The sequence below is a fragment of the Podarcis liolepis genome (genome assembly GCF_965112155.1).
Source record: "Podarcis liolepis genome assembly, chromosome: 11".
In the NCBI taxonomy this organism is placed as follows: Eukaryota; Metazoa; Chordata; class Lepidosauria; order Squamata; family Lacertidae; genus Podarcis; species Podarcis liolepis.
In genome coordinates, this window is record NC_139565.1 from 55,099,049 (window position 1) to 55,126,802 (window position 27,754).

General features: G+C 47.6%; 1 protein-coding gene across 2 annotated transcripts; it reads right to left on the minus strand.

The window, feature by feature from the left end:
• Window positions 1-75: 75 nt before the first annotated feature.
• LIPG (lipase G, endothelial type) lies at window positions 76-26,554 on the minus strand (the record flags this gene model as incomplete). Of its 2 annotated transcripts, XM_083466110.1 has the most annotated exons (10): window positions 26,167-26,549; window positions 20,408-20,601; window positions 17,106-17,285; window positions 15,759-15,870; window positions 13,936-14,160; window positions 12,649-12,891; window positions 6,961-7,081; window positions 5,020-5,238; window positions 3,867-3,971; window positions 76-2,131 (listed from the first exon to the last, which is right to left on the minus strand). In XM_083466110.1, exons 1-10 carry the CDS (start codon window positions 26,255-26,257, stop codon window positions 2,122-2,124), a joined length of 1,500 nt encoding a protein of 499 aa, XP_083322236.1. In that variant the 5' UTR covers window positions 26,258-26,549. The 2 variants fall into 2 exon arrangements, with proteins under 2 accessions (XP_083322236.1, XP_083322237.1); XM_083466111.1 differs by lacking the exon at window positions 76-2,131 and having other exon boundaries at window positions 3,863-3,971; window positions 26,167-26,554.
• Between the last annotated feature and the right edge of the window lie 1,200 nt (window positions 26,555-27,754).

The window sequence follows — 27,754 nt, forward strand, 5'->3', positions numbered from 1 at the left end:
ACATTTCACAAACTTTGTTATGGCCAAGGCACTTTTTTGCAACTGGAGGTACACTTCACTCATTTTCAAATACACGTGTGTGTGTGTGTGTGTGTGTGTGTGTGTGTGTAGGGCTGCCATATGTCCAGATTTTCCCGGATCTTATCGGGATTTCAAAGGCGGAATTAACAGCTGGGAGGAATTTCCGAAAGGCGGCGTTTTGTCGTGGATCTTGGGCAAGTCAATCGACAAAAAAGCTCAACAACTTTCGAGGTGTCCTGGTTTTTACTTTTTGAAATATGGCAACCCTGCATGTGTGTGTTTGAAAATGTGCATGACTGAATCTCGTAATCAGACCTAATTGATCAGCCAGCTTGCGTGTAGCTGACTGGGGAGGAGGCAATCATTGTGCTAAGTCACAGAGATGTATTGAGTCACCTTGTTTGTTGGGTGCATGCTTTGGGTGGGTACTTTGCCGTAGCCTCTGTGGTTATTATTGAATCAATCTCTCCCAGCATCCTTGCAGTTCTGTTAACAGTCTGCAGCTTGGGGGTGGCTGAGTTTAAAAGGACATGACCTAAAAAAGCATGAAGCTGGCCGCAAGTTGAAGAATTGCCTATTCTTTTGTAACAGCGAGCTCATTCTCCAAGGACTGATCCATACATGGGCCAAAGCAGTGAGATTAACAACAGGCAGGGAGATTATCGAGGCACAGGGCTTCAAGACCCAATAAGGATGGAGCATGCCCAGTGACAACAGAATGTTGAGCATCTGTTGAGGACAGAATAGAAAACCAAAGAGGGGTTGTGGAATGGAGAAACCTGAAGGCAGGGATGGCTGGAATCCTTACAGGGGTACACACAACAACATTTTGCTGAAATGCATTTGTTGCATCACAAAACCAAAGCTTGTTTAGAATGCTAGTTTGTTTTGAAATACATATATATATGCGCATTTCAGGGACATCTTTTTTTAGTTTGTGAGTGCAGGGTGAAGTGATTAAAGAGAAGTTATCTGGGGAATTTTTGTACTCAAATGGAACGGAGGTAGTTGTAATCCCGCCCCCCTCTCTTTCCTTGGTAAATGTAGATACCTAAGCACTATTCACTCGGTGGTTCAGGTCTCAAAAAGCCGGCTCATACTTTCAAACTCCTCTAATTGTGTAAGCTGGAGGGGGGGGATGGCAGCCACCATCACAGTGATAAGTATTTGCTTCCTGTATGCACAATGTTCTCCCATGTGGTAGTGTAGACAATCACCTGGAGAAATTCAAGTCCCTCAACAATGCATGAAATTTTTAAGATCAGCTTGGGTGCTTCCCTCTCAACAAAACACCACACAATAGTAAAAACTACGGCTGAGAATCAACCCACAGTGTCCATCACATTAACGTTTCAACTTCCTTACACGCTAGGCAGGGCCAATCTGAATATTCAGGAAAGCCACAAGGCACAACATTCCTGCCATTTTACCATTTCACACTGCATGTGTGTGTGTAAGTGGGAAGATACGTCTGAATATCTGCCCCCACATATAAACCCTCCTGCATGTTGAAAACTAGCTTGCCACTCGGTACAGATGTGCTAGAAACAGGTCTTCCAGCCCTTATAGTTTTGAACAAACAGGCGGATTTTGATTTGAGGAAAGGAGACGAAATGTGAGCCCCAATTCCTGCAGTCTGAAATAATACAGTCTCCAAGACTCTTTGCCACATGTTTGGTCCAAATGCAAAGATCAGCCTTTAGAAAAGTGTGGTGCAAAGGCAGAGCTTGCACATGAAAAATTATCAGGATAAAGTGGTTTAGGTGCCTAAGGACTCTCCCAAAGAAGGATAAGTTTAGTAACAGGCTCTTGGGAGTTGGAGGGAGTTATTAAGGGTAGCCACTGAAGCCATAAATATGTGGTGCTCCGATTTTCCTAGAAATAATGTCCATGTCATCACAGTTCTTGGAAATGAGGACATCCATCTTGAAACAGCAAACTGTTGCAAGTGCTAGCAAGAAAGAAAATTAAAAAAGAGTTTGCAGCAACATCTTTTCACCCAGAGCTTGTCTTCTGCAGTTGCCTTCTCCAGTTGAGTTGGCTGGTTAGGTCCTGGGTGAATGAAGAACGTCATCCAAGGAGGACATTTCAGTGCATGCTTCATACTGATCTAAAGGTGGAGAAGGCAGCGGGGAGGAGAAGATTTAAATGGCTTGAATGAAATTTCATATAGTCCGACAACATTGCAAAATGGCGAGAAGTCTTCACGGGGCCAAATCTGACATTCGTGGAAACTTATGGAATGTGTGGTTTGACCTAATTGGCAGCAGACTTGCTGAGGACTGGAAAACCACAAGACGGAGCTTTCCATAAGCCACACAAAAGTTAAACTTGCCTTACAATAAAAGCATTCCGTTGGCAAGACTTGACTCAAATCCCACGGGACAGTTAAGAGACGTTCTAAAGCAGACATTAAAACTCACTTGACAAGGGAAATTCAGAGTTGCATCACTTGCTGCATGATATCCCCTCTGTGCCCACACACCAAAATAAGTTCTGACTGTGCAAAGGAAGTCCCCCACCCTCCTTGACCCCTGTGCACCTCCTATATCTGTTGTGCAATTTACCTCAACCCTCTGGAGCAGATTTGCTGTTGGTGCAGGGAAAGGAGATGAGCAAAAGTCCTGTGGTGCAAGCAGAAATCATTCTGCTTGCCAAATAATTTAGCTGAATATTGCCCACAGCAGTCAAGATGCTCTAGAGTACAACTACTTTTATACTGTCAAAAATGAGCTATATCATCCAGTATCTTCGTGCATTGTGGGGAGGGACTGATACTCAGAGCACGCATGCAGATGTTCCTCAGCTCAATGCATGGCATTTCCAGCAGAAGCAGAGGTAGCCATTGTAGGACCCTCTGAACGTTGCTGCACTTCCAACTCCATCAGTCCTAGCCAGCATGGGTAATGGCTAAAGAAGATGGGAGTTGTAGTCCAACAACATCTGGACAACCTGAAAGTAAAGTTTCAGGGAGCAGAGCCTGAGGAAAACCTCTAGCAGAGACTATGCATTCAGTTCCAAGGCAGTAGGGGCATAAGTAAAGGCAGCCCCACTGGGTTATCTTAGCAAAACATGGTAGGAACTTCCAAGGCTTTCATGTTTACTTGAACTCCAGGTCAACAGAGAGCCTTGTGATGAAACCAGCAGGTTACACTTTGCAATACGGTAGACCTGCAATGTTTGCGCCAGTTATGTTCGAGGGATTGAGCCTGAAGCAAAAATTGTGTACAGTCATACCTCGGGTTACAGACGCTTCAGGTTGCGTTTTTTCGGGTTGCAGACCACCGAAACCCAGAAGTACTGGAATGGGTTACTTCCGGGTTTTGGCAGTCGCGCATACGTAGAAGCACTAAATCGTGCTTTGAACATGCGCAGGTGTGCCGAATCGCAACCCGCATATGCACAGACGCGCCGCTGCAGGTTGCGGATGCCGCGGGTTGTGAACGTGCATTCCGCACGGATCATGTTCGCAACCAGAGCGTCCACTGTATAGTCAAAACCATATGGGTTCAGTGGCAGGTGGGATTGCCAAAGTCATTTCCCCCAGAATCCCACCCCCTTTTTAATCTTTAAAAAGTTGTTTGCCACATGTGTAAAGCTGAATGTGCACAAGCTAAATGCATACAAATGGCATTCTTCCTGTACTGCAGAGAAGAGCATAGGAAACTGTCTTACACCAAGTAAGATCAGTGGGTCATCTGGTTCAGTATTTCCTGGGGCGCAGGGTTTCAAGCTAGGTCTCTCCCAGAATCTGGGATCTTCTGCACTCAGAGCACTTGCTTTGCCACTGACCCATAGCCATTACCCAACAGCACATTCATCTTTGGGGACCTGTCAAGGCTTACCTTGTTTGGTTCCTCCTTAGCCACCCATCTCGACATTTTATGAACCAAAGTTCTTCGCCAGGAGATATGTTGGTCTTCTGGGGGTCTTCTGCGCAAAACGTGAGCCTGAAACAAAAAAGGAAAATATGTAACTCCTACAGTCCCAAGACTAAAAGTATCTAGCTGACCATTTGGGGAACAGAACACTGTAGCTTGGTTTGATTTACGAAGATAGCTCCTATATTTGCAGAGAGTGGATATGCATACAAACCTTTGGCTGTATAAGGGTAAAGGTAAAGGGACCCCTGACCATCAGGTCCAGTCGTGGCCGACTCTGGGGTTGCGGCGCTCATCTCGCTTTATTGGCCGAGGGAGCCGGCGTACAGCTTCCGGGTCATGTGGCCAGCATGACTAAGCCGCTTCTGGCGAACCAGAGCAGCACACGGAAACACTGTTTACCTTCCCGCCTGAGCGGTACCTATTTATCTACTTGCACTTTGACGTGCTTTCAAACTGCTAGGTTGTCAGGAGCAGAGACTGAGCAACGGGAGCTCACCCCATCGCAGGGATTCGAACCGCCGACCTTCTGATCGGCAAGCCCGAGGCTCTGTGGTTTAACCCACAGGCTATTGGAGATCAAAGGCCTGCAGTCTCCTTGCTTGGTTTACCATGATGGCCTCATAATAAACCATAGCTAACAGCTGACTGTGGATGCTTCAATCTGTGTTGTTGTTTTTTGCTCCTCCCACTATCACAAGGGAAACAAGGACCCCAGACTTAGCTTTTTGTCCAAGTAAGGAATTGTGTTTGTTTTTCTCCCTGGAAACACAATCTGTAGCAGAGGTCTGGTCTCAGCTAACAGACCATGGTTTGCATGAAACAAACCCCATCCCCCAGCTGGCATGATGCTAAGCTAGGGATTGTGGTTGCTTTCTCACGTGTGACAATGGGAAGGAGCAAAACAGCCCATACTGTTGCATGTATGGTAATCCATTAACCACGGTTTACTGTGACATGCAAACTGAGCTATGTGACTCAAAAATTAATTCACATACTTAAAGAGATGTCTGCAGGATGATGATTTTGGAGTTTCTATCAAGCCCCAAAACATATCCTATTGTCTTGTCTGAATCAGAGTTTCCAATCATTCAATTGCTTAGTGCCCTGGGCTTACTTCTGCTGAGTTTCGCCAGATTTCACACGGATCCGCCTGATCTGGAGCTCCTTGGACGAATTCTCAGGCCGAGTCCAGTACATTTTCAACTCTCTCCACAAGCTGTACCAGGACTGAGTGGATCCTTGCCAGGTGAGCTTGAGCTTCAAGACATCGCCAACATCTTCTTCAGTATAGACAAGGAAGGTGTTTGTGTAGTTCAGGCCAATCTGCTCAAACCTGAGAATAAGAGGAACGCAACGTTTTGTTAAGGAAGCGCAGAGGCAGGGAGCAACTCATATTTGCTTGTTATGCTTTCGGTGAAACACCCCTAGTTGACTTAACGCTAAGCTAGCAATTGTGGTTTCTTTCTCCGTTGTGCTAACAGGGAGGGGAGAGTACTCCCGTGCTTGAATCCTGCTTGCAGAGGCAACTGTTCAACCACTGTGAGAGCAGGATGCTGGACTAGATGGGATATTGGCCTGATCCTGCAGGCACTTTTTATGGTTCTCAAAAACCTGTCTTGTGGTTCATCCTGCCCAGCGATTTTCTAAGTGGTGCTCCAGGGAATCAAACTTATTAAGGGTTCTAATTACTTATTATAGCTTGTCTTTCATGGAGCTTGGATGAAAGGGAACCTATCCACCACTTCCCATCAAATATGTCAGTGGCAAATCCTACGAGAGGGAAGAGGGGGGTGGGAAGCAAAACATACCAATGAAGACTAAGTGTGCCCAGGGGCTATGAAATGTTGACTCGCCATCGGAAGGGGAAAGGACAAAAAATAATAATAATAAATTTTATTTATACCCTGCCCTCCCCAACCAAGACCGGGCTCAGGGCGGCTAACAACCAATAATAAAAACAAGTTGGTTGAAATACAACTTTAAAAACAAGATTAAAATACAACATTAAAATGTAGCCTCATCACAGGAAGAGAAAGGGAAAAAAGAAAGAAAGAGGAGGAGGGAGTCAAATTTATTCTAAGCCAAAGGCCAGGTGGAACAACTCTGTCTTACAGGCCCTGCGGAAAGAAATCTGATCCTGCAGAGCCCTGGTCTCATGAGACAGAGTGTTCCACCAGGCTGGAGCCAGTGTTGAAAAGGCCCTGACTCTGGTTGAAGCTAATCTAACTTCCTTAGGGCCCGGGACCTCTAGGGTGTTCCTATTTATGGACCTTAAGGTCCTCTGCGGGGCATATCGGGAGAGGCGGTCCCGTAGGTACAAGGGTCCTAGGCAGTGAAAAGCGCACGGGGGGGGGGCAATGGAATGGAATATCTGGGCCAAGGGCATGGCTGCCTGGCACCCTGAAAGGGAGCACTTCACGCTGCAACATTTTGTTGCAGGCCTGCCTCGTTCCTCCACTAGCATTCAGATAAAAGAGTGTGAGGTGTGCACTCAGTTAGTGCTTGGCAACAATATACAGGTAAGCAGAGTGCGTGACCACCAGTATACCGAAGAACTGTCTGTGAAGCACATTAATTCAATTACACGCACGCACCAGTTCATCGAAAGAGCATGACATGAAGAAAGTTCCCTCAAGATAAAATGTTTGAAAGCCACTGATGTCATAGTCCATTTTGTCAGCTTTAATCTATCTGCGTACAAATGCGATTCCCTGAGATTTGGCCTATAAGCACAGCAAAATGAGACCGGGCAGCGCGGTGGTGACAGAATGAAATGAACTAGGCTGCAGGTGTGTGTAATAAACCACACACACACACACAGAGAGAGAGAGAGAGAGAGAGCGCAGGGATACGCTACAACACTTTGTTTTGTTCTTAATGCCAGCTTGAAGTTATCGACAGTCATTTAAATCGCGATCTTTTCTGAAATGAGCTGCTCCAGTGACTCACTCCAGAATCAAGGTTAAGAGAGAGAGAGAAGCTTTATAACAGCCTATTAGTAAAAGAGTCGACTTGAAAGAGGGTGCAGGATTGATGTTTGTAATTCTCCACTTACACTTCCAGAGGCAGGGGCTGGGAGTCCCCATTGGTGCCATGTAGCGTAACAGAGAAAGTAGGCTCCGTTTCTCCCATGTTTTTGTAGCTGAAGACATGCATTTTCATCTGGTAGTGGAAAACTGCAGAGACACAAGTGAAGACACTTAAACGCAGAGCCAAGATTAGGGCTACAAATCCTTTGTTCCCCTTAAACAGACGCGGTTTGCAAGGCAAGGGCCAATTGGCACGGGATCTGCCCAGTCTTTGCCAAGCGGCGTTGCTGGGACTCTGTGCACATTAACCCTGATCAGGAGCAGATAAGACATAGATGAGGAACCAGAAACGCAGCTGTGTTTCCATCAATTCCCCCTGAGGAAGGACAGCTTTCTCGGGTCTCCTGCAACGACTGGCCATTTACACCTGCAAATTACTTGAAGGGTGCACCCTTGCGAAGGGCCAAGCTGGGATGCTTCCTCGAGGGGAGGGTTTTTAGTCTGCCGCTTGTGATGCAGAGCTCTTTTCAACAGTGCTCCCAGACCTACCACAGCTCTTTGCTGGGAGCAGAGCCAGTGTTCCCCATGCTGGGACATTCAGATTTCACTTAAAAGCTTATTTCCCCTTTAAAGAAGGGACACATTTTCTCAGCAACCTGGGCTTCAGTGCAAACTGCGTCATGGGTCACCTGCACCACCGACGCTCATCTCACTCTATAGGCCGAGGGAGCCAGCATTTGTCCGCAGACAGCTTCTGGGTCATGTGGCCAGCATGACTAAGCCGCTTCTGGTGAAACCAGAGCAGCGCATGGAAACGCTGTTTACCTTCCCGCCGGAGTGGTACCTATTTATCTACTTGCACTTTGACATGCTTTCGAACTGCTAGGTGGGCAGGAGCTGGGACCGAACAACAGGCGTGTCATGGGGATTCGAACCGCTGACCTTCTGATCGGCAAGCCCTAGGCTCTGTGGTTTAGACCACAGTGCCATCCGCGTCCCTTTTATTGGGTTCATAGAATCATAGAATTGTAGAGTTGGAAGGGAGCCCCAGGGGTCATCAATTCCAACCCCCGCAATGCAGGAATCCCAACTAAAGCATCCATGACAGATGGCCATGCCTACGGGAAGCCTGCAAGTGGGAGCTGAATGCACCAGCGTTCTCCACACTTCTGATTCCCAGCAACTGATGTTCAGAGATAAACAGCCCCCAACAGGGGAGCTAGAACACCCTTCAGCACCCAAGAAGAGCGCTGAAGCCCCACAGTTAATGGACGCTAACCAGAATGGGTCTACAGCCCCAGGACCCAGGGTTCCCTTCTCCATCCCTGAGTCCCTGACACCAACGTACTCCAGGGTTCCTTGGAACAGTCTTTGATAAAGCAGCAGAACCCATCATCAAGAAGAACCATTCTAGAACCATCTACCCCAGCTCCTCTTATAAGGATCAACCAGTGGCTTTATAGAGGATATGTCCATCAGTGGCTATTAGTCATGATGGTCAAATGGGGTCTGGAAGCAAATTAGCTCTGTCCACAGCATCTGGTGCCTTCATACCCCAGTTGTTGGCTTCCTGGAGCCACCTGTCTGGCCACAGCTAGAAATAGATTCCTCAGCTATAGACTCTTGGTCTGACGTAACCTTCTTCCCATCTCTGCAACCCAGAAATGATGTTGAGGGATCAATGTGGGACCCGCTACACGCAAAACAGGTGCACTGTCACTGAGCTACAGCCCTTGCTCTCATTTCGGCTGCTCGAATAATGTAATTTTCTCCATCCACACACACACACACACACACACACACATATATATATGGGTAGCTGGTTCTTTGAAGCTAGAACACAGGTAGCCAATGTTGTGCTTTCCAGATTTTGTTGGATGCCAACATCCATCACCTCCAGTCAGCATGGCCAGCGGCTAGGAATTATGAGAATGGTAATCCAACAACATCTATCAGCCTCTAAGTCAGAGGTGGTCCACAAGCTCCACTCTGAAGTTCTCATATGGTGGTAGGTCTATGAGCACCAGTTAGGTGGCCCATGGAAAGGATGGGGAACAGATGAGAATACCTGCATTTGGTTCTGCACTTGATTAATTTCCCCCCCTAACAATGGAGATCGATGACATTTTGACCAAGGGTGGAATATCCAACTGGCTAACAAAGCCCTGGTCTAGGGCCCAACATTTTTTTCTAATATGGCACCGGTGCTAAATGGGTTTTTCCTTCACTTGCCTCCCCTTAAATCCAAAAGCAGGATAAATGTTGAGCTGGACCCCAAAACAAAAGCCAACAATTTTTTTTTTACATCTGGCTTCACTGAACTTTGCTCAAAAAACAAACAAACAAACACCACCAAAACTTTATTTAACTAATTCATAACCTGCTCTTCATTAAAACTCAATTCCAGGCAGCATATCAATATAAAACGTGATGGGGTGAACTGGAAATTCAAACCACAACAATAAATCAAAACTACATCACTGTTACTTAAAATATGACGTATGCATGTGCTTTGATATCTGAATGAAGGGTTTTTTTAAAAGTAGCTTGCTGAGACCCCACATTTCTTTTAAAGTGGTTTGTTTGTTTTGTTTTTAAAAGTCTGGGAACTCATGGGAGCCCCGGATGCTGTCTGGCGCACCATTGAGGAGAGAACCATCAACACATTTCAGATACAGCCTTCTGGTGTCCAAAGGGAGACACCCCACCCCAACCTGACCATTGCTGGGTGGGGAATGATGGATGTTGTAGTCCAAAACATCTGGGAGGCAACAGGTTGGGGGAGATGTCCCAATGCATATCCTGAGGTGTTTGTGAGGGGAAATCTGATGCAAACACATCCTTAAACTGATGATAGATAAATAGATGATAGATAGATAGATAGATAGATAGATAGATAGATAGATAGACAGATAATTTATTATGGTCGGAAACCAGCTTATAAAACACACTGGGGGTACAATCCCAGAAGGAAAACAAACATTTAAAACAATGTACAACAATAAATTTATAAATGCGATAAGCATATAGACATTTAAAACTTTAAGATAAGCTCCTGCAGAGAGATGACCCAGAGTCACCCATGGAACCGAGTTTGGGAATTTTCTTAATGAACTAGTTTGAGTCCGGGGATAGTCTGCTCCTACAGATCTGTACACAGAATCTGGCGACCATCCGGGTCGTCTTATGAAACTGATATTACTTTATTATTATATGGGGGGAATATGTGGCCCTACAGGTGCTGTAGGACTACTACAGCTTCCGACCTTCCTGACTATGTAGCCTTGCTACAGAGAGAAAAAACACCTGATGAGGTAAGCAAGCATAAAGCAACTTATTGGAGAGCAAGCTATGTCTTGCATCTGCAATGGTAGGAAAATGCAGGTCTGCCTAGGACGGAGGCATAGTTTTCTCCCATTTGGGGGCACTCATCACCTAGGCTAAAGCCCAGACTTTGCGATGGAGAGACTACTAAGTTTAGCAGCAGGGGACAGTAGAGGTTAGTAGGCAGAGGTTTCTTGGGAAAGTTAGGGAAGCTGTTTTCTAGGAACAGACAAGGAGCTGGTGCAATTGAAAAAGTATTTGTTACCCGTTTCCCATCCAGTAGTTATTCAACTCAAAACTGCCGCTCCCAGAAATGGTTAAGAATCCCTTTTTCCACACCCATCTTCTGCTCCTAATTACAGCTCTCCACAGCTGCTTTTTATCAAGAAACCACTGGCAGATCATCACCCATGTAATGTCTCTTTAAGCTTTTAGATGAATGTCATGATGGCTTTTTTCCCCACCAAGAACCAAAAAGTTGCCTGGCTGCTGCCCAGATTTTCTTTCTTTAAAGAAAGACCAAAAAGAAAAAAAGAAATTCTATCCCACCTATTTCTCCAAAGACACTATAAGGCAGCCAAGGAACAACAAAAAACAGAATGAAATCACATTAATGCCCTAAAAACCCCACAGATACATTCAAATGAATAAGCAAACGCTATCCACTTGACAAATTCCAGCAGCACAAGAACAACACAGAAATGAGCCAGCAAATAAATGCACCATTAACCAGGTGCCATTTTTAAAAGCAAGGTCTTCACCCACACCCTGAAACTGCAAAGCGATGGGGCCCAACAGACCTCGCCTGGTGAGGCAATGCATAGGGCTGGTGCCACGACAGAGAAGGCCCTGCCCTGATTGGACACCAGCCCCACTTGCCAAGACTGAGGAATCTGAAGTGGGGTTCATATTACTGCCTCCAACTGTGGCTAAAAGCCATCCAAGTTTGGGGCCATCACAGCCTCCTGCAGAAATGAGTTCCATAGTTTAACTGTGTGAAGAAGGACCTCCTGATGTCTGCAATGTATCTTCCAACATTCAGCTTCACTTGAAGTCCACAACTTCTAGTATTATGAAAGAGGGAGGGGGGGGAACCTCCATCCTCTTTCTCTCTGCCATGCATAATTTTACAAACTCCTATCATGTCACTTCTTGCTTGCTTCTTCTCTAAACTAAAAACGGGTCACTTGGTGCCACTGTGATTTCAGATGATTGATGGGCAGGGAGCTCTGTCCACCTGCCAGTCATGGCCCACAGGGTAAAGATCAGAGGTGGAGCTAGCTGTTCCGGCACCTGGAGCGGCACACATGCTGTGCACCCGGGGGCAGGGCCATGGGGGCGGGGCGAGGATCCCGGGGGGGGGGGCAGAGTGAGCTACCCATGGGATGGAGTGATACATTCACCATGATACATTCTTTATCAATCTTCTGAGTGAAATATACAAAACCTTGTGCAAAGCCAGAAATGCTTTAGGTAAAAAGATAAAGAAAACAAAAGACTGAGTTAAGCATTTGAAAAATCCATTGAAACCAGGCATTATAAGTTCATCTTAGACTGGGTAGTTCATAAGTCTCTCTGGCTTTGCACAAGGTTTTGTATATTACTCTCAGACGATTGATAAACAATGTATAATTTTTTGGGTAATTATTGTGTGTACAGTGGTGCCTCGCAAGACGAAAAGAATCCATTCTGTGATTCTCTTCGTCTAGCGGTTTTTATACGTTTTTATGTGAAGCAAGCCCATAGGAAATTCGTTTTGGGAAGCACCTCCAAAATGGAAAACTCTTTCGTCTAGCGAGTTTTCCGTCTTGCGAGGCATTTGTCTTGTGGGACACCACTGTATATTAGTCGCCAATGTGTTGCCTGAGTCGTACTACTACTACCCATGGGGGTGGAGCAAGCCGCCCATGGCGGGCTGGTTTCTCGCGGGGGGGGCGACGCCACTTTGCCAGCAGCCTTCCTCCCTTCCCTCTTCCTTTTGACAGCTTGGGGGAGGGCTCTTCCCCCAGGAAACAGCCCAGGAATGAGGGGCAACAGTGCGACTCCCAAGCCTCCCCCGAGCTGTCAAAATGAAGGGGGAAGGGGTGAAGGCCGCCAGCAAGGTGGCGCAGCTCCACCCCTTCCCCGATGGCCAGGGGTAGACTTGGGAGTCTCAGGCAGGCAGTGCGCCAAATGTCACCCCCCCCCAGTGTTGACACCTGGGCCACAGCGCCCTCTCCGCCCCGCATTCCCAAATCAATGGTTCAGCATTTCAGCAAGGGAAACCTGCCCCTTGCAGCATGCAACCTTTTCGCTGGGATCTGCAAGGAGTGCTTCGGGTGCTGGCTCTGCAAACAAAAACGGAAGTTCTCTGTGTGTGACGGGAACGCCGAAGGAAGAAAGGAGCCTACCTTTGAAAGGCATGTCGGCCCGTGTCTTCAAGTACATTTTGGTGTTCCTCTTGTTCCGCATTTTCTTGGCGTTGTAGCCAATGCCGTTGCAGCGGTTCTTGCGGCAGCTCAGACAGATGCCCTTGCGGAAGCGGCTGGAGTCCGTGCACTGGAAGGCAAAGCTCTGCTTATCCTTGTTCACAAGGGAGTCCACAAAGAGGTGCACGGACCGTTCGTGTTCGCACCTCACAGCCTCCCCGATATCTAGATGGACAGACAGGGAGGAGGAGGGAAAACAGTCGTAAGGCAACAAGCCAGCCATTTAGCATTCTCCACCTCCGTGGTGGAAAGGCAGGCGCACGTGCAGCAAGATTTACAGATCTCTAGGTCCTTTGTAGTTTAGCGCAAGCCAGACTTGGCCACGGACCAGGCAGGCCTCTGGCCAGAAATTCTGCCGTGCAACCGGAAGCGTACGTTGTAGGAGGCATCCAAAAATGCAATGCAGAGCCTAAATATAGGCCATCTAATAATCTTCAGTCGTTTCACAAACTGAAATGGATTTATTTTTTAATTAACATTTTAATAGGATTCAAAGAATCTGGCAAATGCTTGCCAGATCACACAAGCGCTTTTATCCCATTGGCCAGAAAAGGCAGGAGTCCGTTTATGGTTTCATGAGGAGATAAGTAGAAGGATGTCAGCATAGCTTGATGTGTCTATAAACCAGGCTTCCTCAACCTCGGCCCTCCAGATGTTTTTGGCCTACAACTCCCATGATCCCTAGCTAACAGAACTAGTGGTCAGGGATGATGAGGATTGTAGTCCAAAACATCTGGAGGGCCGAAGGTTGGGGATGCCTGAGTTATTACATTAGGAATTGCTTCAAGTTGTCTAATGGGAAGAGATTCATGAATGAAATAATTTTTCTTCATCATCCTTAATTTTATAACAACAGAGGAGCTGAGGCTGAGAGAGACTTTCTCAAGAATTCACATAGCAGGGGAGAAAGCAAACCAGGGGCATATTGACTCATCCGTCAGTGTTAGTCATTACACCGCAATAGCTTTCCCAGATCTGCATACTAGCATATCAGGTTTTGCAATGAATAATCCCCTCCTCCTACACACCTATGCATCTGTTTAATATATGTAAGCCAGGAAGTATTTTGCAACTAGAGGGTTTGCATCTTCTTAGGCTGAGGACAGCATCTTACCAAGGGCAAGTTACTCTGATGTGGCAGAGTTAGCAATCTGTGTGACCCCCCTGCCTGCCCACCACCACCACCAAAATACAAGCAGAAAGCCTTACTTCCGTAGGCAAGGGACCCCAAGACATCACTCAAGCCGCAGCCTGGCTGGACGTCTCCTCCATTCGGGTAGATGTCGATGTGACCCACGGGCATCTTGATCCCAATGCTGACCCCCAGCGTTTCCCTCGTGTACGTGTGCAAGACGTCCACAAAGTCTGCATCGTCAGGAGAGAGGCGTCGGTTGGGGTCGACTCCTTCGAACATCGGGCCGGCTGGATCCAAGCCTGCAGAGGAATACGGTTGAGATGGACGCAGGTATTTCATTGGAAGCTGCCTTACAGTATACTAAAGCCAGACTATTTCCTCACTCAGACCAGCACTGCCTATTCTGAGTGGCAGCAGCTCTTCAGAGTTGTGGACAATTCCTACCATCTCCAGTCATTTTCACAGGAGATTCCAGGAACTGACCGGGGGTGTGTGCTTCTGAATGCAGTTCAGGTGCTAAGGCTAAACAATCGCCCCTCCCCTAATTTCAACTTCATTTTAAAAATCACTATTTCTAACATTTGTGAAATGGCAATTTTTTGGCCACGCACACCTGCATTCTGAAAATGGTACCATCCATTCTATCACCCCGTTCTCCTGCCAGGCCTTGAGTCACGAATGATTACCTTGAGTACCCCCAGAGGCTATTGGACTCCAACTCCCATCAGTCCCGTGCAGCACGGCCAATGGTTAGGGATGATGGGAACTGTTGTTCTACAACACCCCAAGGATCACAGGGTCTTCACTACTGCTCTGCGTTTGCTGCAAGCAGCAGTGGATGTGGATGTGCAATAAGCCACTGGGCTAAGATGACATTTCTGTTATCTTTCCATAATTGCTCCTTCTGCCTTTGGGGCAACCCTCAGCCCTTATCTGTGGGATGTGATGCATAAGTAGCAGTCAAGTACAACATTCCTTGTTTTCCTAGAGTGGACATGCAGGGGAATGTTTGGTCCAGCCAGTCGAAAACTTCCTGTTTCCTCCTGGCTGGGACATACTTCCTTTGTATGTGACTAGAGGTGGGTGTGACCTTACCTGTCCAGGTAACAAAAAGGACAAGGCACACTGCACACACTCTCTCTTTGACTTCCTCCGATGTTGGAACAGCTTTTTAGCTAGAGACTGTTTCTAGCCAACATAGGACATTGGGATTGTCCCCATATGGGATAGATCCACATCTATATACTTTGTAACTAAGTCTGCCTTCAGGGATCCAACTGTGAACTGAATGTGAGTAAACCTCTTTTATATACTCTACACAAGGTTGTGGCGTGTTTATTCTTTTAAGAGGGGTATAAGGGATCTTACCAGGAACCTTCTAGTGAGAGGCTTACACAAGCCTGCAACCAGTTATCCGCTGTGCGTTTAAAGGGGGAATGTGAAACTCTGCTAAGTGAAGGAACTTGCTAGCGCAAGTTAGGAAGGATATTAATAAACAATATATCCTCTCCTGCCTCCCTGAACATTCCCGCATTATCCTTATTTACAACCAGTTCATTATATGCAGGGATCGAACCTGCGATATTGGCGACATCAGAACCACGGTCTAACAAACCGAGCCACACGCTTAGCATGGTCTGAGCCACACCATCAGGCAAGCAGAGAGGGGAAGTTCAAACCACCCCAGCCTGTCTGGGAGTAGCTTCCAGCCAAATGCAAAACTGTTCCAGCCGAGACTTACCTTGAGGCTGTGAATGCAGATTCCGGATTCACCTGGTGTGTCACATGCCACAAACCTGCCTCAAGCAGAGGATGGGGCTTTCAGCAGTTTCAGAAAACCACAAGGCAACAACGCACACGAATTAATAGGAGGCGAGGGGGAAGTTGGTTGGCTTACCTGTAATTCTGCCAATTGTCCCCATAGCATAGTTCCCAGCATAGCCAGCAACGTGGGCCCCCAGGCTGTAGCCAATCAGGTGGACGTTTTGGAGCTGGAAGCGTTCTTTCTCCTGCAAGAGCAACATGAACAGGATCAAGCCAGTCGCTCGTGGAAGAAGAAAACTTTTGAACAGAATTTAGTAAGGGCATCAGAAGAGCTTGATGGTTCAGGCTGATGGTCCATCTAGGCCATCATCCTGTTCTTGCAGTGGCCAACCAAACACCTCTAGGAAACCCACCAGCAGGATTCGAATACAGGAGCAACTCTCCAGTTCTGGCAATTGGTATTCAGAAGCATTGGTGCTTCCCAACTCTGGAGGGCAGAGCGCAGCCTTCATGGCTAATCGTCATGGTAAAAGAGTATGCAAAGGGTGCACACAGGAACAGGAAAGGTTCAGCTTTACGAAACACATTGTGCCTTCAGCTGATGACGCAAGGAACATTCGATGCCTTTGGCCAATAAACCTTGTTTTCTACACCCTCAGCTTTAGGTGGTGCAAGTTGCTTCATGCAGGTTTTTCCACCCCCAAGAAACAGAAGGCGGAACTGATGCTATGGGAAGCAAAGCAGGGCCAAGCAATGGTAGGTAAAGACGTAAGAGCAAAACTATGCATTCAGAGTGAATGTTCAGGGACAGCCCCTTTTGGACATTTTACATGGCAGCTGCAGGGGAACCACAGGGTCTGAGTGCTCCCCAATTCGTCTGTGAAATGCAAGCGTGCCTGGGGTAAGGTTAGAACCCAATGTACTGGCGTCATGGGCAAGGCAGATTCTGCTCATCTTCCTGGTGGCTGCCCACTCAAAGCTGCCATCTTTTCCCTGCAGTCTGAAGTGTTAAAGTCCAGAAAGAGCCGTACCAATCGGCAACTATGGATTAAAATAAGCAGTTATGGATATGTGGAATTTGCCTTATTCTGAGTCTAGTACATCTGTATGTATGTATTCTTTTTATTTAAATGTTGTATAAACTGCATTTGGACCATGGTGGAGCTGATGGGAGCCCAACACCACCTTCAGGACCATCCCTGTTGTATTAGGCATTAAAAGATCACACACCCTGGGTTTTTGGACGATGGCTCTGGTGCCTGCAGTTTCAGTTTGCATGGGATGAGAAGCGCCAGCATCAGCAACGCCACCTGCCCCATCCCACCAATCAACAGCTTGGCACGCAGCCTGCTGTGTGATGCCAAAGATGGCATCCCCTGCCAGGTCCTGCACCATCCAGGTTGACATTTCTGGAGCAATGGTTGGTTTCCCATGCAGTTTTTGCTGCTCAGGAAATGGGAGGTTTCCAGCTTGAAGTTACCTGCAACCAGTTAAGCAGCTTGGCCACTTCCTTCCCAACCACTCGGGTGTAGTTCACAGCATCTGTGTACAGCTGGTGGGCAAGAGGGAGCCAATCAACCACCACCACGTTGGCGTCCTTCTCTCGCTCCTGCAAAGCCGACACGACGCTCCCCAGCCAACTCTCAAACATGCCAGTCATCTGGAAGAAGAATCCATGTTTAGTTCCTTTCTGGCCAAAGGAGGACCAGCAAGAGAAGTATCTTGGCAACCTTTTACCATATGTGGTGGACATGTCCAGAGATCAGAAAGTTCTGGGACACGATCCATGAAGAAATAAAAAGTTACTAAGAACTTCACATAGCAAAAGACTAGAAACATATCTTTGGGGAATACTGAATAGTGATATTCCTAGAGAAAATACTAAATTATTTCTGTACCTGACATCAGTGGCGAGAATCTTGGTGGCTAAGTACTGGAAGGGTAACCAGGTACCGACCAAAGAGGAATGGTTATGTAAATTATGTGAATATTTGGAGCTGGCCAGATGGACGGATATAATAATATTAAAGCCAATGAATACAGTCAAGAAGGGATGGAAGTGCTTGAATGATTATTTAGAAAGACAAGGTCCAAAAGTAAAAATTTGGCTGTGTCTAGAATGACCTTGTGAATGTAAAAGGGGAAGCATACATATATATTAAGATGAAAACATTACTGAAATACAGATAAAATATGAAATGTGAAAGGAAGTGTTGTGAGAGTGATGGACGTCTATTATTACTATTATTTTGTAAAATAGTGTTTATTGTATTGAAATATTATACTGTTCTTTATTCTTTTACTGTCTGCTTCTCTTTGCATTTTTCTTTTTCTTCTTTCTTTTTTATGTTAGTCTTTATGTATGGTTTGGTATTGATGTATTTACTTTGCAATATTTTTTTTTTTTTTTAAAGAGAAGTATCTTGGCTTTCTGAGGACTGAGAGGAATCAGTGCCTACATGTTTCTAGCAGGGTTTTTGTAGTGTATTTAATGTGCTGCATTGGGATCCTTTGAGGGTTTTGGCCAAAGGTTAGAACTGACAAAGCAAGTGCCTGAGACAGGGTTATGGTTTAGAATTTCACGCTAGGAGTCACCTAATACCAGTCACCTCATCTCTCACACCTTATTCTGTTAATCTAAAGCTAGTGGCTTTGAAAACAACAACACCAAGCTGTGAATCAGAAAGCTCCTAGGTCAAATATCAAACCCAGCAGGAATTAACTAGGAAGTGTTGAGTCCCTTACAGAAACCTGCCTTTCCTACATAAGTTCACCAAAGGGTTTCAAAGAATCATAGAAATGTACCGTATTTTTTGCTCTATAAGACGCACTTCCCCCTCCAAAAATTAAGGGGGAATGTGTGTGCGTCCTATGGAGCGAATGAAGGCTCTTTGGCTTCAGCGATAGCAACGTGAAGCCTTCGAAGCGCAGAGGGAGTGCTCCCTCCACGCTCCGGAGGCTTCGCGTTGCTTTTGCTGAAGCTGGGAGAGCAAGACTCTTCTGGCTTCAGCAGAGAGGGAGAACTGCGCAGCGCCCCTTCAGCGAAGCAGGAGGAAGGGGCTCTGTTTCTCCTGCTGCTTCGCTGAAGGGGCGCTGAGCAGAGAGGGGGAGAATTTATCTTTCTTGTTCTCCCCCTCTAAAACAAGGTGCGTCCTATGGTCTGGTGTGTCCTATAGAGCAAAAAATATGGTAGAATTGGAAGGGACCCTAAGGACCTTCAAGTCCAAAAGCCTGCAAGGCAGGAACATGCAGCTGCCCCACAGGGGGATCAAACTTGTAACCTTGGCGTTATCAGCACCATGCTCTAACCAACTGAGCTATCCAGGTTTCTTCACACATAGGGGAGGTCTGTGCATAGAACTGCCACACATACTGCACAGATGGGGTGAGTTCATGGGCACATTGGCAGTAGGGTGCGTGGCTAGTCCAGGGAGTTGACTAATATCACAGCAGGTAGAACAGGACCTCCAGAAGTTGCCGGACTACAACTCCCAGCATCCTCCACTCTTGGAAATGCTGGCTGCAGCTGATGGGAGTTGGAGGTCAGCAGCTGTCTTGGCCCTGTCCGTCAGATGTAGAACTCCAACTCACGAGTTCTGCCATGGGCTTTAACACCAAGGCTCAGATCGGTACATAAGGCAAAGTTACTGTTGCTCTCCAGGCTTTCCCACACGGTGGGTCGTTGGCACGCACAGAGAGGGGAAGGGGCAGGTAGCTTGGGCCAATGTGGGGCAATGTGGCACCAATTTGATCCCCCCCCCCACTGTGCATTGGATCAAGCCAAGCTCCATGTGCCTTCCCTCTAGGAGAGCATCAGTCACCCACTCTGTTGGTTTTTTATTTTTTTATTTTTTTATTTTTATTTAACCAACAACCAAAACACAGTGAAAACAAACAGTGAACCCCCCCCCAGGCGGCTATTATTATTAATCAATAATAACATATTCGAATCAACAATATGTACAATTCTATATACCATAACACTCCTCCCTCCACAAGGTTTATTTAATTTTAAACATTTTAATTACCCCAAATTGTTCAAACCAAATTAATTCAATATCTTCTCAAACCAATCTTCCTTCTACTCACTGACCTTAAACCCTTTCATTTTTTGTTTCTTCACAGTTAGATATTCTAAGATTATAATATTTTTCAATTTTTCCCTCCATTGGTTCACCCCTAGCTCTTCTGCATTTTTCTAATTACTCGCTATAACCTGTCTGGCTGCAATTACCATCAGTTTTACCCATTTACATTCCTCTTTTGTTTCTAACTCAGAGCTGCTCAGGCTAATAAGAACCATTAAATTAGATATTTCCACCTTCCTACTCACAATTCCCGATATTTCTATACCAATCTGTTTCCAGAATTCATTAACTAATGGACAATTCCACCACATATGACTGCATGTTCCCATCACTCCACATTTCCTCCAACAATTCTTACTTCCAGATTTTGTAATATGACATAACCTTACACTGTGTTGGTAAGCCAGGAGATCAACGATGCCCCCATGCCACCTCTGTGGTCACTACTTCCCAGTTACTCAGCACCAAGCAGAATGTTTCGCCCAGAGCCCTCAAAGGGACTCAAACCAAGTGAAAAACTGGTTTCTCTCTTGAAGTATTTATGGCTTTAAAAACAATGGATTGAGGATCAACAAGCCCCACCCAAAATGCCATAGGATACACACACACACACAGAGAGAGAGAGAGAGAGAGAGAGAGAGTTCCTCTTATGCTAAGAGCAACACGAAGCAGCAAAGAATTCTATTCTACTTACCGCCCATCCATGAATAACGAAGAAGCTTTTAGCAGAGACGTTAAACTTGCAGTCTTCCAAATGCTGGTCTTGGCCCGTAGTGAGGTAGCACCCTTTGTCTTCTAGGTCCCTAGAAGTGCGGACATTGAATTTCACCGGCAGCTTGAGAACTTTCGGCGGTTCAGCTGGCTTTAGCAGCTGAGAAACGCCAACATCTGAAACATGAGCACTTACTGGTTAGGGTTTCCATACGTTCGGAATTTCCTGGATATATCCAGAATACTGCAGTCGGCAGCGGTGTCCGGGTGGAAATCGGTACAACGGTCTAGTAAAATCCAGGCATATGGCAGCCCATGTCGGCAGTGCCGTTTTGGCCGCTTTTCCATGAAAATAGCTCAAAAACGGCATTTTTTGTGATTTCGCCGAAAGAGCTTAACAGCTTTTCTGTCCGGATTTTCACTGTTTGAAATATGGCTACCCTATTACTGCTTAGCATCACCCGGCAAGGGATGAATAAATTGCATAAAAACTGTGGACAGTTTACAGCGATCTAAAGGTAAGGTGTGATCCCTAAGGAACCGGCAGCCACAGCTAGGGCTTTTTTTCAGCCGAAACTCACAAGAACTCAGTTCCGGCACCTCTCAGGTGGGCGCCATTGCCATTATAAGACAACAAGGGAGGCGTTCATGGTGAGTTCCGGCACTTCTAGAAAAATAGCACTGGTTACTATCATGTGTTACTACCAAAACTACTTTGCAGTTTTAGAGCAGGGATGTGGGTGGCGCTGTGGGTTAAATCACAGAGCCTAGGATTTGCTGATCAGACGGTCGGCGGTTCGAATCCCCGTGACAGGGTGAGCTCCCGTTGCTTGGTCCCTGCTCCTGCCAACCTAGCAGTTCGAAAGCACATCAAAATGCAAGTAGATAAATAGGTACCACTCCGGCGGGAAGGTAAACGGCATTTCCGTGTGCTGCTCTGGTTCGCCAGAAGCCGCTTAGTCATGCTGGCCGCATGACCTGGAAGCTGTACGCCGGCTCCCTCGGCCAATAAAGCGAAATGAGCGCCGCAACCCCAGAGTCGGTCACGACTGGACCTAATGGTCAGGGGTCCCTTTACCTTTACCTTACCCTTGTCTCATATGTGCAGGTGGGCTTCCATATGCCCACATTTCATCAGGCCCACAACTTTGAGCTAAAGTCTACAAGCTTACATGAGCACATTCTCCACAACCAGGTATAGCAGGGGTTGTCAGGAGCTCATCCTACACTTGAGTAGGACCTTGGCAGAGACACATGCCCGACTGGCATGTTCTCTCCCTCCTGGTCGATCGTTCGGGAGCTTCAAAAGCTTTCTTCAGCCCGAACATCACAGTGGCCAATGCCAACAGACATCGGCACACTTAGGGATCCACAGAGTCTTCGCAGCTTGCGTAACAGACCTCAGCAACTCAGCATTTTGGCTAATCTACTTTATTTACATATAAACACACACGGAGCACTGCAACATGGCTCCCTCTCTCCCTAGCATCAGACTGCAAAGAGAAAGAACAAAGGACAATAGTCCCACTTCACAGAACACAGTAACACAAACATCCTGTCTCTGTCACTTCCCAGTTTGTGGAGTCAAAACATACACCATCATGTGATAGACAACAATCCCATGACTGCAATCATGGAGCAGGAATTCTAACGGGGTAGCCAATGCTGTGCTCTCCAGAGGCAGCTGGACTACAACTCCCATCATCTCTGACCATCGGCCATGTTGGCTGGGGCTGATGGGAGCTGGAGTCAAGCAACAACGTCTGGGAAGGCACAGTTCCCCCCCCCCTGCTCCTTGCAGTGCAAGCTCACACATCAAAACATAATTTATCTCCTCTCCACCACTCCCAATAGTCAGATCATATCCAGACCCTGAAACCCACCCATACATGGACTGCTGTGGGCCCCTGCCTGCCTAGGGGGCAGGTGTAGAGAGTTGGGGAATATGCACACTTAAGGACTGTGCACACATTTCCGCCATGTGCAGCCGACAAGCATAGAGTGGGACAGGGGATCATGCCCACGAGCCTCACACGCTCTCTCTGTGCATTCATCATAAGGCAGCCACAGTCCTAAGCTGCATGCAGGTGGGCTTTTTGGGTGCAACTGAGAACTGTGCTAACTCCCTGGGGCCCTGGGTGCCTGAGGACCTGCAAAATTCCCCATGAAGGGGTTGGGCACCCACAAATTTCAGTGCCAGGGCGTGAAACTGTGCACAGAGTTGGTATGCACAGAGGCTAGGTTCATGCAGGATGCTAAACACAGGCAGAGGAAAGAATGGAAGCAAAGTCCAAATCTTAGCTCTGGTTCTTGCACTGCAAGGGGTTGGATTAGATGGCCCCTTGCAGTCCATTCCAATTCTGCGATTCTATGATATGAACATTGACTCAGCAGCAGCATAACGTTTGCACAATCTTATAGTCTCCTGCAGAACCATGGCAAGCCATCCTTCTTCCTTTATAGAATTGCAGAGTTGGAAGGGACCACAAGAGTCATCTAGTCCAACTCCCTGCAGTGCAGGAATCTTTTACCCAATGTGGGGCTCGAACCCACAGCCCTGAGATTAAGAGTCTCATGCTCTACCGACTGAGCTATCCCATCTCCTCATCCAAATTTACACCAAGATTCTGGCTCAGTGGTTCCTGAACTTACTCAGGCCACCTCCTCCCCTTCGTTTCATAAACTCATTCCAATACCTCCTACCCTACCCTATAAAACTCATGATTCAGAAAGGTCGTTTGCACAACCGGCTAAGGAAGATAACAACACGATGAATTTCTAAACAGTAACAATCAATTGCACATTTATCCAAAGTCCTGTTAGAACTATTTAGTTGAATTAATTCAGCAAAACTGATGAACTTGATCCAATGATACCCAGAGGTGGAGATAACTGCTGTGCACCCGGGGGCAGGGCTAGCAGCCCATGGGATGGGACTAGTTGCCTGTGGGGGCGGGGCTAGCCACCCATGGCAAGTGCCTCAGGGGGTGCAACCCGTGGCAAGCAGCGAGCGGCCCAGGGGGGCAGGGCGGCAATGTCACCCCCCTCCGGGGATGACACCCGGGGCCAGCCGCACCCACCGCACCCCCACCCCCCGCCAGTGACGATACCAGCTTCTCAAAGTCCAATAGCCATTTACACTTCCAGCACCCCTTGCCTCTTAGCGACCCCCTAAGTTATCCCTCCAACACACACCCCCTGGGGTGGTACCACCCACTTTGAGAAGCACTGCCATAGCTCTTTGTTTCAACCCCTTGGATTCAGTAACTGCAGGAGATTAAAACCCTGCAAATATTTCACACACGCACACGAGTAGCTTGCGGAAAGAGAATACTGCCATGAAGAAGGCCATTTAAACTCAAATTCGGGAGAAAATTGCTCATTACATGCATGATTCAATTAGACGTGCACTCTTCCTAGACATGCAGACCTGGCTTTTGACCAACACTCTATTTCCATGCAAAAATCCCAATGTATCTCTTAATCCTAATATATCCTCTATGCCAGTTTAATATCAAGAAAAATCCAGAAACCTGTCCTTTCCCTCCTTAAGGCAGCAGAGGCGACCAGCTTATCCAAACAAGGAATACTTCCCTGTTTAAGCTGCATTTGCAAAACACATCAATAGAAACAGTGAATTTCAGACGCAATCCAGTAGAACTACATGGAGTTACACCTTAGTGGCACACTGACTTACTTTTTACGATAAGTCACAGAACCAGTTCAGCAGCCTAGGCTAAGCACACGTCAGCAGGTGAGGCAGAGAGTGCCCCTGATTTAGGATTTCTGACAGGTTGCCTGCGAGATAACAGAGGGCACCAGGAGCACATCAAGTGACGGAGCAGTGAGCTCTTGGATTCATACAAAACTCAGGCTGCAGGCACACCATACATTTAAAGCCCCCGTCTTTTCTCCCAAAGAATTCTGGGAGCTGTAGTTTGCCCCAAATAAAGCTACAGCTCCAAGCACCATCAAGACACTACAATTCCCAGGCTTCTTTGTGTGGTTAAAATGCTTTCAATGCATGGTGTGACCAGCCTGAGTCTCCACTTGTTTTCATGCTTGCCCTCTAAGCAGTGCTTACTCCTGGGAAAATGGGCCCAGAATCCTCATATTACCCATCGTCATGCTTAGCACCACCTATTTAAGATCTTGCAGAGGCAGGTCAGGTTTTCAGCATCAAAGCCATGCTGCCATATTGTAAGAAGCTTCGATGTGCAGTTTGAATATATGCCAGGGTTCATTGGAGCTTCCCCTTCCCCAAAAAAGAAACTGCTAGAATCCGCCCTGCCCCCCAAAAAGAAACCTCTAGTTAAAATCTAGAATGCGAGAACAATCACCAGCTTCTAAGCATGTGACCAAAAGGGACTCTTTTTCACCATGCAAGTCAAACAATCACCAAGCATAAAGAGGGCTTGCTGGGCAGGCGGTAAAATTCAAGCTAGGCTTTGAGGTTTGAAATTAAAAATAAAAGCACCAGCTAGCTGTCACTTTCCCCTCTCCATGCACTTATTAGCCTTGCCTCTAGCCAGATTTAAAATTAAAAACTCAGGACATAGTGAAAGATTCTCTCTTTAGGCACTTGCTATTAATAGCGGAAGAACCTTGATCATCAGCTCCATTAAATATGAGACGCTGGTGCTGTAAATCACGAGCACTGCAAACCCATCGTCCATCGAACAGCAGGCTAAAATAAGGCACTTGCAAGCGCAATTCAGTCTCTACTCAGAAGTACAACTAAGTTCAATGGAGATTACTTCCAGGTAAATTGCCCTACAATCACAGGCTAAGTTTCTGAAATAGCAGCTGATTCTACACAGGCACATCCCTATGCAAGCGCCGTTAGAGAAAAAGCTATAGTTGCGCCCTTGTAACATTCCCCATTCTTTTCAACGGGGCTTGCACCGAGTGTCCGCTTGGAAGAGCAAGGTTTTTAAACACTTTATGAGCCAGACCCAGAATCACAAAGCTAGACAGAAGGCGTCGTGGTTTAGAAGCAGGGAGACCAGATGACACAGAGTCCAGCTGCTCTTTCACGCATTACAAGATGCAGCAGAGAGCTCACCAAACAGCAAATCACGTCCGCGCTTCTCACCGCCACAGCTGAAAGTTAAAGGCAGGCATCGCCTCGGCGGCGAGGCAAGAGATGCGCTCCGCTTGCCTTTCCCCACCGGCGAAATGTTCCCGTTCCCTTTGTTGGTCTGGGGAGTTCCAAACACGAGGCTTAAAGCCGCACTCGTATCGCTTAACGACGACCACAAACCTTACAATTGTCTCACACTTTCACATTCAGCTGTCTCTCTCCCACAAACACGCCCATTCCAGCTCCAGAAACGAAACACAGAATGGCAAAGTTGGAAGGAACAGCAAAGGCCAACTCGGGTGGAACTCCCTGCAGATGCCGGCAATGACATCCACACCTCCAGAACGAAAGAGCAACTCAAAGTCTCGCGCAACCCAGCACCCAGGTGCGCCGCACACCACTAACGCGCAATAGGCAAAAGGCGCACCAAAAGCAGGCAGGCTGCGCGCGGCTCCCTACCCATCTGCTATCCCAGCGCCCACTTTGTCCCGCCACCGCCCCAGGGAGAAAGGCACCCTGCTAGGGTTGCCATATGTCCTCCCCCCCCCCCATAGGTAGAATCGTCATAGCGATCCATAGTTAAAAGTAGAAGTTGGCGAAAGCGTCCTCTTTTTTGCTCTTCAAAATATGGCAGCCCCACACCCTGCAGCCCCGCTTACCTCCCTGGGGGTCCCTCTCCGCTTGCAAGGCGTCCTCCCGGGGCGCGCAAGAGGCGAGAGCGATGCACACCAGGACGGCAAAAGTTCTCATCGCTCCAGCAAACGCCGAGTCGTCTTTTCCGCCTCCTCCTTCCAATACTGCACTTGACTTGCTGAGGCTGCTCAGACTTCTTCAGAGCCGACTTTTTCTTCTTCTTTCTTTTTCTTTGGGGGGGAAAGGGGACGAGATGATGCTGAGCCTGCAGAAACGGCAAAGCACCGGGCTTTCTCTCTCTAAGGAGGAGGTGGAGATGGAGAGAGAGGCGAGAGGCGCGCGCGCGCGCAGGGAGCCGAGCAACTAACTTGCAAGCGCAAGGGCGCAGCAACCAAGCGGAGCAACCGGCAAGGGGGGTCGTTTCTAAATAGGCAAGTGGGAGCGTCACCTGACCCATGGCCAGATGGGGATGGGACTCTGTAGGCCCGGGATCCGGGGTTCTGATTGGTCACGCCTCCCTGACGTCAAGAGCAAGCCGGCCAAAAAGTCTGAATGAAAACGCCACACACCCACCTCGAGGAAGGGAGGCGGCGCGGAGAGGCGAGACTTGAGGCGGGGCGTCGCGACACGAGGCTAGAGCCTGGCAGGAGATTGCCTAGGCGAGGGAGACGCTCAGGAGAGCGGCCGGAGGCTGTGGCAGCCCGTGCCTTTCCCTGTGGAATTCTGCTCCCTCCTTTCCCAAATAACTGAGATCTGGAGAAAGTGAATGGAGGGGAATGGGAGGGGCACTGGGCAGTTCTTCAATGAAGCACAGAGTTAAACCGTGCAACTCACTGACAGGTCCGTTCCTTGCGCCTTTGGCAATGAGGTACATCAGAGGCAGCCTTAGCGCAATAGCCACATAAAAATTTACTACATTTTACGCAACCCAAGTACTTGAAGCGTTTGGAGTGAGGGCAAGGCGAGGGTGATGGGGGGGGCGGATCGCAGGCCTTTGTGCCACAGTGCAAGAAGGGCAGAAATCTTCTCCCATGTTTGATCTCGCCACGACAGTGATACCATGTTGCCCACACACATTGGTGTCGTTGACTGGCTGGACAAAGACGAGTGGCGGGAGGCACCAGCTGGGGGACCCCCAAGGGAAACCCCAGAGGAGGAAGGTTCTGAGCCAGGGAGTTTGTGGTGGGACACAGAGGAGCAGATTGGTGGGAGGAGATGTGGGGTGCTGAAGGGGCAGCAGGGTTTAGTGAGGGGGGAGAGCCAGTGACAGGGAGCAGTTCAGACGCAGAGGCTGAAGCAGAGGAGGAACGTCAAGAGGCTGCTGAAGTAAGGTTACCAGATTTTTTTTCAATGAATCCGGGGACACTTTTCAAATTCAATGGATTTTGTATGGGGACTGATTTGTAAATCTGGGAAACGGGGACATCTGGTAACCTTATGCTGAAGAATCCAGGGAATCTCTCTCTCCTGCTGCAACAAACACCCCTCCCCGCTGTCAGGCTAATGAGGAGAGCACAACAGAGACCAGAGGTACGCAGGTGCCGTTTGAGACTGCTTGGGAAACAGCCTGGAGGGGATGGGCATTAAGGGTGGTAGAAGGCAGGGACCCTTCTA